General features: G+C 41.4%; 1 protein-coding gene across 1 annotated transcript; it reads right to left on the bottom strand.

Annotated features, from left to right (window-relative positions):
• Positions 1 to 2,428: 2,428 nt before the first annotated feature.
• Positions 2,429 to 3,927, bottom strand: LOC147637517 (chitinase 3-like). Its single transcript, XM_086799303.1, has 3 exons — positions 3,237 to 3,927; positions 3,037 to 3,145; positions 2,429 to 2,901 (listed from the first exon to the last, which is right to left on the bottom strand). Exons 1-3 carry the CDS (start codon positions 3,691 to 3,693, stop codon positions 2,595 to 2,597), a joined length of 873 nt encoding a protein of 290 aa, XP_086655429.1. The 5' UTR covers positions 3,694 to 3,927; the 3' UTR covers positions 2,429 to 2,594.
• Positions 3,928 to 16,063: the final 12,136 nt, after the last annotated feature.

Below are 16,063 nucleotides of genomic sequence, written 5' to 3'. Positions count from 1 at the left end.
AATCGGACGCCCGGTCGTGCATTTATTAAGGTTTAAAGGTCACCGTTTTTTAACTAAAATGACTGAAATTTGCGTATAGACTTGATCCGGTGTCCGTTTTGGATGCTATGAAATCCTATATTAGGGTAAAATCGCGCGCGCAGATTCCAAATTTGGGCTCAGAATTTGAAGATTCTAAGTAGAAATGACTCAAATAATAAAATCATTGATTTTTATACCATAAAAACTCATAATTACATGAACATTTCTTTATTAGTGAAGATGGGTATGTTACAATTTGTGACTTTTTGGATCCCACTTGCTCATGTTTGAGTCTAATATACATAAAACAATCACTTTCAAATGTTGTGAAGTATGCAACTAAAAGCTTCTTACTAGTCTAGGCTTGTTGTGTTAAAGAGTAATCCTCTTGAATATTTTGGCATAGCTCCTATTAAGAATATGCACCACAATATTAATTTTCTTAGTCTAAAATGATATTGGGTATACTCTGGGGAGGGAAGGGGGCTACCCTGCCACCGCCATAAGAAAAAGGGGATATTGCAACTGCCATACCAATTTTTTATATTTTTTGGTGTAGGCCAACAACTTCACCATAAGGAGTGGGTTTAGGCCTCCTTTAAAGGTAGTTTCCCTTTATGGGTAATGAATGGCTACTATATCCACTCCTTTGGAGTTTATAATTTTAGTTTAATATGATATAGCCTTTAGTGGGGTCATGGTAGTATAGCATCATGATCAAAACAAAAACTAGTTGTTAATGTTTAGTGGAATGCATTTGTTAATGTCATCTACAATTATGTAGAAGGGTTCGAGGTATTTACATCATTACCATCCCTGAAAAGTGGTTTCCCTTTATGGGTAATTTTAGTTATAAATATAATATAGCCTTTAGTGGGATCATGGTAGTGTAGCATCATGATCAAAACAAAAACTAGTTGTTAATGTTTGGTGGAGTGCATCTGTTAGTGGACCATCTACAATTATGTAGAAGGGTTCAAGGTCTTTACATCCTTACCATGATTTTTATGTTTAGAAGGGTTCGAGGTCTTTTGATGTTGTATTTATGATGTTTAGATGGGTGGAAATGTTAGGACGGCAACTTTTCCTCAGTTCTACATAATTTAGACTTATCTATAGTAACTTAACCTTGTCACTTTTGTCCTTCCTTATACAAGATCTAGTAGTGGGTGAGTTTTGTGATCACAACACAATTCAATCCTAGATGTTACTTTTTTGGCCCTTAGTTTTCACCTAATGATTCTCATTTTTTGGTTATCACATTTTGTATTACAAGTTTATTAACTTGAATGCATATTTATCTTGTTTGAAAATTATAGCTATTCAAAACGATTACTTACTAATCTGTAAATGTAGTCAGTGTTCATAATAAATACTCTACAATGTAAAAAGTCACCTTTTTTAAAATGGTTATTTTTAAAAAAATCTTGGCTATTCAAAACATTTTCAAGTCACTTTTGTAATAAATTACTCACTATTTTGTAAGTTGTGTTCATAATAAATACTCTACAATGTAGTCAGTGTTCAATGTAGTCAGTGTTCATAATAAATACTCTACAATGTAGTCAGTGTTCATAATAAATACTCTACAGTGTAAAAAGTCACCCTTTTGAAAGTGGTTATTTGTTTTTAATCTTGGCTATTCAAAACGTTTTCAAGTCACGTTTTTGTAATTGTAGTCAATGTTTACAATAATTGTAGTTAATGTTTGCAAGTTAGTTTTTTTTGTAATTGTAGTCAATGTTTGCAAGACACTTTTTTATTATTGAAGTCAATGTTTACAATAAATACTCTGCAAAGTGGAAGGTCATTCTTTTGAAAATAGGTATTCTTTTGAAGGACGTCTTTTAAGAACACGACACCATTTCTCAATGCATGAAGGTTAGGGCATGTCCACGAGTTTCATAGTTGGATAAAGACACGACACCATTTCTTAATACACAAATCTTAGGGTATGTGCACGAGTTTTATAGTAGGATAAAGACAACACCATTTCTTAATACATGAATCTTAGGGTATGTGCACTAGTTTATAGTAGCATAAAGAAGTATACTTTTTATTTTCTTTTCATAGTAGGATAAAGAAGTATACCTCTCTTTGGACCATATTGTTGTTAACGTTTGATACACAAACAAGTCCCCCCCCCCCCCCTTCCCCTCTCTCTCTCTCTCTCTCATTATTCATAATTTTTTATATTTTGATATAATCAACTTTCAATTGGAGTTCAATTTTGCTTGGTATAACTTCATCACAATTCAACTTTTGATTATATTTATTTAATTTATCTACCTAACTTTTCCCTAAAATTAAAGCCCTAAATTTTTGACACTTTAGTTAAAAACGGGTTAACCTATACGATTTTTTAATAAAAATGGATCGACGTAAAAGGTCCTCCTTTTTTCAGTGCTTAGAAAAAAAGTCTATTTCTGACACGTTTTATAACCTTCAAAAAAAGAGAACTTGCAACTACAAAGTTTAGGAGGGCCCCACCCACCTTTTTAAAAAAAAGACAAGTTCTACAACTTGTTTTATAATTTTGTGCGTTCACAATGGTGTCCGGGCGAATGCTTCAGCTAGCAAGTGAGATTGTTGCCGGGCTGGACGCCCAAAATGGAGCAGAAGGATTTGTAGAACTTGATGCGGTCCTGCTGCTCCGACTGGTTGGCGGAGCTGCCGCACTCCAGCCCTCCGTTGATGGCGTTGATAGTGGCGCCGAAGCCTTTCCCGTTCACCATGGAGCTGTGGCAGGTGGGGGACTGCTGGGTCATCCAATACCACACGGCCGTCTTGAAGGAGATGGTGGCGTCTTTGGCCACGATGCCCGGGTTGTTGATGCCGTCAAAGCCGATGGCCTTGCCGGCAGCTTGATAGTTGTAGTTCCTGCAAGTGCAATATCGACACATGACGAGTGCCTCTATAATTCATATTACGGCACGCAGGAAACAGCAAGGAAAAGATTATACATATAATTTATGTGTATGTGTGGGTTTGCGAATCGCAGTACGCTATGTATACCATGAGAGCTGAATGGGTCCTCGCCCATAGTATTGTTGCCCAGAAGCACATGGAGCAGATGATGGGTCACAATAGTTGCCCTTGATGATCTCCTCCACGTAACAACCACCTGCGCACGAAATGCTGCCCTTCAGAACTGTGATACTTGTATACAAGATGAAGAGCGTATACGACGTAGGGTGGAGGGGTTCTGTACTCACTTCCTGTCTCGTGGGCGACGTTGGCGAAGAAGGCAGCCAGCTCTCTCTTCCGGACGTCGGAACTCCCAGTCGTGCCGAAGCCGCTGTAGGCCGCAGCCGCCGACAGGAAGACTTTGTAGGTGTAGAAGCCCTTCGAGGGGCAGCTGGAAGACGTGCGTTTCGAGAGAAACTGGTTGAAGATGCTGCTGGTGATGATGTCAGATACCCCTGATTTGGTGTCGGACGGTGTGGACGGAGTTGGTCTGCTGCCGCCGCTAGTGCAGGGCCCGTTCTGGCAGTGAGAGCCGCAATACGCGCTGGTGCTACCGCAGTAGCCGTAATGGCTGCAGCAGAGGTTGTTGGAGCACTTTGCGCCGCCCGCCTGGCTGCCGCACTGCTGCGCCCAGCACAGAAGGCAGCCGTAACACAGCACTATGAGCGCAACCACGGTCACGCAGCTTAATTTCGATCTGCTCATCGCAGCGGGCTATAATTATAAGAAATGCTTTGAGCTCTAGGATCAGCTTAATGCAGACACTATCTTCAAACGCTGAGATAAGAATAACACTATGCGCAGAGATAGACTTCGAGACAAGAGAGTCCCTCCGTTTAATAGGCCCCATGGGTAGGTGTCCGTCGTAGAGCCATGACGGCGGTTTTGACCTCTGAGAGCGTTTTGTGCAGCAATGAGGACAACAGCCACCTACTCCCTGGGAAATTGTGGGAATCTTGGCCCGGACCCTTTTAACGTTTCCATTGTTTCTTTTATAATCAGAATTTGGAACTAGTCCACGCGTTTTTATTCTGACAATGGATGATCGTCACCAGGATGACACCAACCGAAACGGACATCCGCCCCCTCTCTCTCTCTCTCTCTCACACACACACACACACACACTCGCTCTCTCTCCCCCCACACACACACGCACACTCTAACTCTCACACACACTCTCTCTGTCTCTCTCTCTTGCCCGGACTGCAGAAATCCACAACCAAGTTGAACCAACCCAAAAGAGAAGAGGTCCAATCGACGAAATTTTGGCTCGATTGCCGGTTTCTAGAACCTCTCTATCTAGGACATTGGCATTACCTAAAGGCACGACTTTCCACCATACAAGGAGTCAATGCTTCATCCAAAGCAAGTGTCTCATATATATATATATATATATATATATATATATATATATATATATATATATATGGGTCCGAACGTTTTCTTACATTAATTAATTAGTTATATATATATATATATAACTAGTATCATAAACCTTATGACGATGACACTGATGTATGCAAAAATTTAGTGCCTTCTAGATTCATCGCACATACTGGCTTCAAACGGTATAAAAGAAGACTGAGATTGAGAGAGAGGTCAGGGCAAGGCAGGGAAAGGGAGGCTAGGGCAAGGGGGATAGAGAGAGAGAGAGAGAGAGAGGGTGGTTGGGGCAAGGAGAGAGGGGGCAAGGGGAGAGAGGGATAGGGAGAGAGAGAGAGAGAGAGAGAGAGAGAGTGGGTGTGTCGCGAAAGGTTTGCATAGGGAGAGAGGGAGGATTTACGAAGAAAGAGATGTGGTAAGGTTTGACCTTACCTCATTAATTAGAGAGAGGGAGGATTTACAAAGAGAGACATGTGGTAAGGTTTGGCCTAACGTCATTAATTAATTAATGGGGCTCTAATGAGCCCCATTAATTAATTAATCTAGGGGCAAAGTCAATATGTATAGTGAATAACAAGTGTTTGATTTTTACTTGTGTTTTTATTTTCTCAATTTTGAAAACTTTGCAAAGTTTAAGATGACTCAGTTATATTTTGGCTCAAACATATCCAAATTCTCAAGAAACATAGGCTATACGTTCTATAAATTTTGTTTTTTGTAAACATTGGCAATAACAATGCCTTGAAATTTTTGGCTCACAAATTACACCACACAAATTTTTCATGAATTTTTAAAATGACCGGGCCTTTTTCTTTATGGACTTTCGGGTTTTGTTTTTTGAAATTGAATTAAAAAACCCCTTCTGTAAATGTATTTTTGTAAATGTACCTTAAAATTTTGAAATAACAAACCCTCTCATTTGAACTCACGTGGTATACTTACATATTTTTAGGTGAAACCCCTAAGACGATACCAACACTAGGGGGAAGCTCAACTTACAACTTCTCATATTGGTGTAGGTGGCTTTTTTTCAAAAGATAACCTAAAAATTATGAAACTTTAATGGTTACACTGGCCTACAATATAGGTTGAGATCTTGAGATAGTATTCCCTTTCTCCCCAACTCTCTCTTTAAGTAAGGTGAACCTCTTCCTCTCTAAAGCAAAGGTGAGCTTCTTCCTCTTGTTTTCCATGTTCTTCTTCTTCTTTTATTTTCTCCTTTTGTGTAAAAAGAAGGAAGAAGAAGCACGGTTCTTCTTCTTCTCTTCTTCTTTGTCATCTTAAAGAAGAAAAAGAAAACACATTCCTCTTCCTCTTCTTCTTATTTTGTGAAAAAGAGAAGAAGGACATTGGACACTAATGGTATAAATGGGACCTCATGGTATGTAATTACTTTTATAATTGATAGTTGCAACTTTATACCTGATAGTTGCAACTTTACATGAATGGGACTCGAGGTGGTTGGTCATCTCTTTGTGAATGTGATATGCCTAATCATCGGGTTGCCCTATATACAATAATCAACTTGGTTATATTTGTATGTTCGCTTGACACAATTGTATCAACATAGATATGTCTCTACCTAATCTGCCTTCCTTGACATTAGAGTATACGGTGCCAATGTTATTGTTCAAGGCGTTAGTGTGCATCATAATGGTAGTTCCTCTTTTTTACCTACCTTGTGCTTTTAGGTCTTTTGTTGCTAAGGTATTCCTAGCATCCACTATTATCTTGACCTTGATCTCCATTCCATCAGGTATTCTCACCTTGCTTATTTTTATTCCCATGTCATAAGTTGTGAGGAATTCTGCACATAGCTTTGCATTAATTGGGCATGGCATTTCATTTTCAAAACCCTACATATCCCCACTGCTTCTAGCTTGTTCTATAGATCAATATACTACAATGTCCTCCTACACTTAGAAGAGTGATATTCAAAACTTATGGATTCTTTTCACATCCTTGTAGACGATGTGGCCACCGGCTTGGTCCATGTACTCTCCTAAGCCTAGTGGATTCTTTTTTGGTGTTCCTTGAGGGATCTCTTCTTGAATTCTTATTTTTAAATACCTCAAATGTTCTTGGAAGTGGAAAAATTCATTGCATCAAAAGGTTTAATAATATGTGTCATTGTGAATGCATGTTTCAAGCTATCAAAGGATATTGAGGTAAACCACCACTACAAGAGAATGAGGCAGTGGTCGTGCAAGGGAGGAGAAAGGAGATAAAATCCAAGCAACAATGCCAGCGCAACCACACACGCGGCCAAGTGCATGGCCTCATACACAACCAATTGGCCATGTCTATGTGGTCATGCATGCCAGTGGCCATGCATCTCCTACCCCTAGGGCCACACACTAAAATTGGCCTCCTCCAACTTACCATGTCTAGTACTTGATAATATTTAAAATATGTTGGGTCATTGGATTTGTCATCTATAGTACATGGGAAAGAGCAAAATATCACATTTCTTTTACAAATGTAAGACAACTAATTTACAAAGAACTACATGCTAATCCCATCCTCTGCTAGGGGTCAAAGCGCATCCAGTGCATCTAGTTGACTTGCCTCAAGTATGCAATCTATCCTTGAATGTGCTCTCAGTTACCTATGAAATCCTCTCAACTAAGGTGTCATTGTGTTTTACTTTGTACTTTGCAAAGCTCATACAGCTTTCTTATCCAGTTTTTTCTCCCATTTAAGTACTTAAGTACTTTTTGGAGTTCTTTTAAGTATGCGTGGGAGGTCTCAAGTACACTTAGTAGCTCTCAAGTACTTTTTGGAGTCTTTACAATTACTCTCACACACTTCCAAGAACTTTGTAGAGTGCTCTTAGTCTGAAGGACTTCTATGTACTTCCTAAAGTCCTACCTAGGACCCCTAAGAACCCTTAATCAATGTCTAAAGTCCTTCTATGTACTCTTAAGCACTCCCAACCACTATCTAGAGTACTCATAGGCACTTTTTGGACTACTTAGGAGTGGTATGAGCCACTCCCAAGCACAAGTTTTGGAGTGTTGTCAAGTGCATCCGAGAATCCTTTCTAGCGGACTTAGGCACTCCCAAGAACTTTGTGAAGTACTCTTAGGTATTTTCTAAAGTACTCCCAACTACTCTCAGGTACTCACAAGTACTCTTAGATACTTTCTAAAGAACTTCCAAGTACTCTTAGATACTTTCTAAAGAACTTCCAAGTACTCTTAGGTACTTTCTAAACTATATCCATGTACTCCCAAGAACTCCTTAACAAGCACTTTCTGGAGTACTCTTAGGGGCTGTCTAGAGTACTTTCAAGTACTATTAGGTTCTTTTTAGAGTACTTACAAATGCTCTTAGGTACTTTCTAAAGTAATTCCAAGTACTCTCAGAAACTCCTAAGCATTTTTTCAAGTACACTTAGGTACTTTTTGGAGTACTTTCAAAAGGTCTAGCACTTTCTGGAGTGCTTTCAAGTGGGCTCAAGCACTCCCAAGCACTTTCTGGAAGTACTCTTAGGTTCTTTCTAAAGCACTCCCAAGCACTTTCTGGAAGTACTCTTAGGTTCTTTCTAAAGCACTTCCAAGTACTCCCAGGTACTCCCAAGCACACTCTGGGATACTCTCAGGTAATATCCGGAGTGCTCTTAGATGTCAGTTGTTATTTGTAATTGCAATTGCAAACAACTCTTGTAGAGTGATCTCTTTGTTTTAACTATAAATTCGCATGGTGTATTGGCACAGGTGGAATTGTATAGAAGATTTCAAGACAAACATCGTGATGTGAAGATTTCCCTTAGATGCTTTTGAGGGTCTCAACCCTTATATTTGGTGTCCAAACCTCCCTTGTTGTGTGCACGTTGTGTATCTTAAAGATGCCTTCAATCAAACGCGACAAGGGAGGTTTGGACAACATGGATTGGCTTGCAACTGCAATTATAAAATCTGTGTTTCCAAAATAGGTGGTATTACATGTGCAGCAAAAAAAACCACATTTCACAACCTGACAACTGTTTGGGAGTCCCTATAGTATACAAGACCAGAGAATTCAGCGTTCCACTTAAAGAGATGCTTGTTTAGGAATGTGTGGTCAATGTGGTATAGGAAGGATGGCATTGTGTGCTTCAGAAGAGCATGATGACAAATACTTGGTAACCGTCAAGCTTTTTGCTGATGTGGAGACACAAGAAGTGGATGAAGAGGGCCAAACAAAATTAAAAAAAGGATCTTGTAGTTCTGCAAGTAGGGTGCAAAAGTTTAATTTCTTTGTTCAAGGACAAGCTAACCACTTTTATCAAACATGACTATATTTACAAATGGCAGGCTGACCAATTCAAAGATTGTTTACAAAAGTTCCCAGATGATGTGGTGGTCTCAGTGGTGGACTTTGTAGAAAATTACTCTTTCAAAGTGAAAAATGAGATCCAATCAATGCATTGGTATTCAAACCAGGTGACCATCTTGGTTCACATTTCTTACGTGCACTTGGCAATGGGCGATATCAAAACGACCACCCATTTATATATCTCTGATGACAAGGTCAATGAAACTTGTTTGTGCATCACTATTTTCTTTTGCATAACAAGTGGTTGAAAGAACAAAGCAGCAATCTAAAGCGGCATTGGGTGTGGTCTGATGGTGCGGCGTAGCAATTTAAAGCAAGGCGTCTGTTCTACTTTTTTGTGAGGTACTTCAAACTCATTGGTCTTGAGATGATGCATAACTATTTTGAATCAGGACGACATGGCAAGGGTGAGCATGACTGGCTAGAGCAGTAATCAAGAGAGCACTGATAAGTGATCAATTGAAGTCAGATGGATGGACATCATAAAATGCAATAAGTGATCAATTGAAGCCAGATGGATGGACATTAGACAATGCAATAAGTGTGGAGGAATTTCTCAATACAATGAGCAATAGTGGAAACCACGTCATCCACAAAAGGAGTGAACAAGGTATTCTGGGAAATCAAGGTTGGTGATGTATAAAGAGATATACATTGGGATTGCATGCGTGTGAGTGGATCACAGTCTTTGCATTGTGTGAATGGTTACTCAAGTATAGATAGGCATGGATTGAGATGTAGAAACTTGTCTTGTTTTTGTGATGCTTGTGTGCACACTCAGTGGAGGAGATGCCAATACAAAGCATATGTGGAAATGCGGTAGTACTTGAGGATACAACCCAAAGATCATTATGAAGATGTAGATGATGTTTCAAGCGATGATAGTGGTGATCATGTGCCTATGTATGCTGGTCACCGCGATGATCTGAGTGATGCCCACATATAGGGAGTAACTTTGTAGTCAATGTCGAGGAAGAGGGCAAGGACTTTTACATTTTGAAGTGCTTTGCACCAAAGCGGTTGACAACTACGATCGAGAAGGATGCACGACACAATCGCATCAAAAAGGATTCCTTTGTGGTTGAAGGACATTTCTATGATAGAGTGGAGGGTCATAGTGATCTATAAATCCTACTTGACAATACACCTCTTGTCATCCTTTACTCACACTTGATTAGATGTCTTAAGTTTCTCTTATATGTTGTGGAGGGTGTTGCATGACGAATGGTGATCAATGCAAGGATGCAACACAAAGATGCAAGCAAGAAAACAAGAGACTTGACATTCTTATTTAGGGCTCTTGTAAAAAGTTCCAAGTTGTAGGTGAGTGTGGGAGTGGGCTTGAGAATAATCCTACATGGGAAGTTTTGGGAGTTTTAGGAGTTTTAGTATAAAAAGTGGCTCATTTGAGAGCTTATGGACATTGGGCTAAACTCATGTTTGAGCTCTCTTGAGACTAGCTCTCCCTCTTGTTCATAGAGGTGCAAGCTCTTCTCTCTCCCCATCTACACTATTGTATGAGCAATGCTCTTCTAATTCAATGCAATGAGATGATGTTTTTCTCTCTTCTCATTTCTATTCTCTAGTGTGCATGCTTCTTTGTTGATGCTTGTGGATTCTCTATTAGGCTTTGTGTGGTAGTGGATTCAAGCTTAAGCTTATCCATAGCTTGTAGCTTATCCATGGGCAAGGCATTGCTTGAGTAGTGATTGAGAATGCATGTTTATTTCAAGTTCCATTAAGCTTCAAGGTTTGTGTGCATGCTAGGGAAGTAAGAGATTGAGAATAAAGTATGCTTTGAGCTTATGTATGCATTAGCTTAGCTTTCTTCTTGTATTGGATGCATGAATGAGTGGGATGATGAGTGAATGAGTTATGGCAAGATTGAGCTTGTGTGTGTAAAGTCTATGTCAAGGTAGTGGTGTTCATAGCATTTTCTCCATTCGTGGATAAGCTTTCATGCACCGGTGTACGGGTTGAATCCCTAGCTCCGAAAGGGATGCAAATCCCATTGGATTGAGCTACACACGGATCATACTACTCATGCTACAAGTAAGAGAGTCTTTCGTCTCTCCATTGGCACCGTTGCCGGGGAGAAGACTCAAAACCGGTTGAGAAGCTTGCATTACTACCACTATTTCTTTTTGTTTTTAGGTTTAGGGTTAGCACGAGTGTGGAATCTTGGAGCTAGTGATTAGAGGAGAAAAAAGGTAGATTACAAAGACAAAGGAGGGGCCAGATAAGGTCGCAAATTTTATTTTTTATTTTTGTTATATTCTTTTTAAAACACACAGAGAAACCATGCATTGTGACGGGTTGTAGCTCTCATGGAGCATTGCGGAATGCTATTGGGTGCGTTGCTAAGCTCTTCCATAGCTTATGCAGCTCCATAGGCTCTCAAGTGTGAAGGCCTCTTAAGGAAGCAGAGGCGGTGAGGAGAAGGTGCTGCAGGTGAAGGCGAGGGCTGTGCGTCCGACGGACAACATCGCCTCTCTCTCTCTCAGTCTGCTTGCGCTCTCTCTCTCTCTCTCTCTCTCTCTCTCTCTCTCTCTCTCTCTCTCTCGTTCACTTACTGCATGGGAAGGGAGTTCCGCTTTCTCTCTCCCGTTACTTATACGCACGCGATGCAGCGTTGTGACGGCGGCGTGGAACTGTAACGTGGGGTGAGCAGGCGACTACAGCATTGACGGCGATGGCGTGGAACTGCAACGTCGAAGCACAACGACGTCGACGACAACAAGGAGCTCTGTCAGACCGCCTGGACGGAGGTCTGCCCAACAGCGGACGGGACTGTGCCAGAGCATCGAAGTCTATCAGACGGCTTGGGCCGGAACGAGATCTGCGTTTGCAAAGGGGGTGAGAGGAGGCGAGTTGTGACTGAAGAGTGAAGAGCCTTCTGAGAGCGTTGGGGATAGGATGCTATGTGGTGGCCGTTGAAGGCAGGGCAGCTGTGAAGGGCCGCAAGGAAGGTGAGGTGGCCACAGGCAACCCACAGAGGCGGGCTTGAGAGTAGCAGGCAGAGAGCCCTTCTCGAGTGCAAGCTGTGTGGAAGCGAAGGAAGAGGGGCAGCGAAGGTGAAGGTGGCAGAGGAGGGCGCCTGTGCCGGCGAAGGCTGAAGAGAGAGCAGGGTGTGGAAGCGCAGGTTGGTGTGGCTGACTGGCCGCAAGTAAGCAAGGCCGGTGTGAAAGCGAAGGCCAGAAGGCGAGAAGGTGGTAGAGGAGGGCGCCTGTGCCGGTGAAGAGAGAGCAGGGTGTGGAAGCGAAGGTTGGTGTGGCTGACTGGCCGCAAGTAAGCAAGGCCGGTGCGAAAGCGAAGGCTAGAAGGCGAGAAGGGCTAAGGAGGTGAAGGCGTCTGCTGCCTGGCGGTGGTGAGCTGGCCGAAAAAAAAGGCGAAGTGGCCAGCAAAGGAGAGCAGCAGAGGAGTTGACCGCTAGGAGGCACAAGGAGAGGTGGCCGGCTAGATAAGGCGGCGAGCTCATTGAGTGGCTGCAGAGAAAGCGAAGGGTGCTGCAGCGATTCGAAAGCGATAAGGTGCCGAAGATAAGGTTAGTATTTTTTTTATTTTTTATTTTTTATTTTTTATTTTTTTGTTAATTTTCATGTTATTTGCATTTTTTTAAAAAAATAATTAAAAAAGGAAAAAAATAAAATGATAAAAATGAATAAAAATAATTTTTTTTTAAAAAAAAGAAGAGAAGAGGAAAAAAAATTCTGTAAATTATGTGTTTTATTTTGAGTCCATATTTCTTGCATATTCTGTATTTTTTTAAAATTTTTGTAAATTTTTTTGCATAATTAGTGTAATTTGCATAATTAGTATTTTTTAGCGTAATTCGTATTTTTGTGTAATTAGTAAAAAATAATAATAATAAAATAAAAAAAATAAAGATAGTTACACACATATTCATGTTAGTTGCATTTAGTGGTTAAGTAGGGTTTATATATATATATATATATATATACATATATATATATTTATTTATATTTAAAAAATAAAAAAAATCTAAAAAAAATCAAAACTAGACACTACAACGTGCTAAAAATAGCATATGAACCTATGCTCTGGAACAATACTAGGGGGACGTAACACTAGTGCACCATCTAGGGTAACCACTCAAGGGAGCGGCACTCAATCGGTTATTGGCAACTTGGAGAGCATTCTCGAGACATCTTCGGACAAACAGAGAGCCTCTCAAGAACCGAGAGTATATAGATATTTCAATGGACATAAACGAGTCATTTGGCATGAATAGACCATCCACACCCATTGGTATGGCAGATTCTGCTAATTGAAATCCCAGATGGGGAGTTGATTGACAACATGAGACTCCATTTCTTGTATACGAACGCGCATGGCGGTGAGATCTACAAAGATCTAGTGAGCCGATTTGTTGTTAAAATTGCAGACATTCATTCTGCATTTGAGCCAACACCATGGGTAAACTACCAAAACGATATGCACATGGGTAGAAATGGAGTACGCTACGAGGTCACTAGAAATCCTGAACAAGTGGATGCTTTGGGTGTACTTCAACCTAGCGCACAAGCAAAGCAGAAAAAGGAGCTTCCATCGGACCCAAATGTGCCAGGAACATCGCGCAGACCTGGTACGCCCAATTCTTTACTTGAAGAATTGTTTTCCGACAGGAATTGGGAGGATAGAAAAACAGGAAAAGAAAAAGAGACGAAGAAAAACCCATGGGACATAGTAAAAGAAATTCCAGTAGTTAAAATCTATCAAGACGACCCAATTAAAGAGGTGTATAGGGATATGGTAGAAACCTACTATGCAACCACTAAGCACCCAAGTTAGAGCTTCCAGTCACGCATACAATAATTGTAGAGCATCTAGATGGTTTCACTAAGCGTGTTCATGATAGATGGGGGAACAACTTTAGAACCCTTGAATGGCCAGAGGGGGGAACGACTTTAGAACCCTTGAATGGCCAGAGGTTAGGGAAATGACATGGAAAGGAAGGCCCCTTTTCACTGAGGTGTCTACTTCAGACACGGCACGTCCAGATGAATCTGCCTTTCGAGGAGAAACACTAGCACCACCATGGGCTAGAACCCCAAGTGTGGCTCGACCAGCACCTTCCATGCGAACAACTGCTAAAGGACCAGTCTTTCCAATGATTGATCCTACGAGGAGACCCGGGGCTATTAGAGAATCGAGGGGAGAAGAAAGACCACGAGCAAGTGGATATGTACCTCCAAGAGAACCCCATAGACCAAGTGAACTGACATTTGAAGAGCCTAGATTTAGAGGTCGAGACTCATATAAGAGACATGACGATGAATATTCTAGAAAAGTGAGACCATCTGCACTGCAAAAGCTTGTCAAGAAGTATGACGGATCCGGTGACCCATATGACCATATAACAGCGTTTAAGCAAGCTATACATGCGGAGCAAGTCACGGATATGCATACACAAATCGAAGGATTTGGCTTGACGCTAGAGAGCAAGTCTTTATCATGGTTTCAGACTTTAGAGCCTGAGGCAAAGAGGTCTTTCGATGGGCTGGAAAAGAGCTTTATAGCTGCATTTTCAAAAATGGGAATTAAGCACAATGCGGTAGCTCAAATTTATGCTTTTAAGCAAAAAGATCAAGAATCTGTGCGAGATTGTGTAAATAGGCTAAAGCAATACATCAATCGATGCCCTGTTGATGAGAAGCCAAGCCAAGGGAGATTAATTTCTATCTTCCTGGAAGGCTTACGAAACAAAACGCTTCACGCTCAATTGTATGCAAAGAAGCATGTCATCTTCAATGAGTGTTGCATGGATGCCATGGATTATGATAACTTTGACATGACTGGCATGGGAAACCAAGATAGTCATCCGGATGATAAACGTAGCTCTGGGAAGGGCTCTGACTCTAGTGTGCCATTAGTTAATCCAGATCAGATTGCCGAGATAGTATTGAAAAAGATGGGGCAATACTACAGACCTTCCTACCAACCCCAACCATCATACATGCATACTGTACCTACAGGCGCCTACGTCTGTGGAGGATGTGGAGGTAGCCATAAAACCGAGCAGTGCCCAACCGCAATCAACCAACAAAGAAGTGGTGCCAGCTTTGTAAATGGAAATACACACATGTGACTTCGGACTGCAATCACATTATAAGGATACAAAGGGAACAAGCAGCCAACTCTGCACCTAGACAGCAAGTTGTGAACCATGAGAGAACCTTAGTTGCTCAGGAGCAAGCACGGCCGGTGCTAGGAGCTCAACCTCCTCCACCTGGCACAGCTTCCTTTAGATATGTGGAATATGAGAATCCTGAATTAGGTATGGAGATGGTTAGCTCTCAACCATACTACATCGAAGTGGAGCATCCTCTTGTCGAACCCTACTTTGAGAACCCAACCGGACCAAGCCTAGTTCATGACTTTAATGGAGACCCAAGCTCTTTGATGCTTATAGGATCTCAGCCAACCAAGACTCAAGGTTATCCAAGACCATATCCTACAAAGAGACTATAGCCCACACAACAAACAGGACCATGCTATGAATGTGGTGGACCACATTGGGCGAGAGAATGTCCAAACAAGAAACGACCCCTCTTAGCTAACATAGGCACAACATCTACGTTTCCACCTATAGAGAGGTTTTGCCATGGGTGTAGCATTGACCATCTACCAAAGGATTGCTTGTTGAAGCCTGCGGATCCGGCAGCACAAAAAGCTAAAGCACCCCTCAACTATGTTGAAGTGATTCCATCACCCACGACATCTGAGGAGGAGAACGAACTAGTGTCTCTAAGAGTAGTGACTAGAGCCCAGACGCAAAAGAATGTCAAAGAGGTTGTTGAGAAACCCTCTGAGATTAAGGTTCTATCCAAAGATGGAAAAGAGAGAAAGAAATCAACTAGACGTAAACCACGCAGCAAGGGGAGTAAGAAGTCGAAGGAGCAGAAGAGCTCTGATGGAGAAAATTCTATCCCAAAAGAGCTAGAAGGAATGTTGAAAACGAAACAAATAGGAGAGAAAACTCAAACTGAGCAAAAGGAAAAAGCATCCGAGTCTGAGGAAAGCTCAGGAGGATCAGTCCTTGTGGGCAAGGTGTACGAGCCTTTAGATGCAGCGCTTCAAGCGTATAATAGTAGGATCACAGCTCTGATCGAGCTACCTAAGAAGCTGCAAGAATATCCCAACCCTCGTGAAGAGACAATCAACTTGGCTATCCATAAGCAGTTGATTAGGGATACTCAGACTCTAATAGACGGCCCACCACCTATGTACGCAAGGGGACCTGCTTCTCTGAAGCCTAACTTAGAGACGATACCAAAAGCCACGCCAAGCATGGAAAAGGAAAGTGCAGTTGTGTCTCTACATTTCCCAGAAATGCCTGAAGGAGATGATT

Source organism: Cibotium barometz, chromosome 6 (assembly GCF_041138505.1).
Source record: "Cibotium barometz isolate CiBa-2024 chromosome 6, ASM4113850v1, whole genome shotgun sequence".
In the NCBI taxonomy this organism is placed as follows: domain Eukaryota; kingdom Viridiplantae; phylum Streptophyta; class Polypodiopsida; order Cyatheales; family Cibotiaceae; genus Cibotium; species Cibotium barometz.
This window is presented reverse-complemented; position numbering and strand designations above follow the sequence as displayed.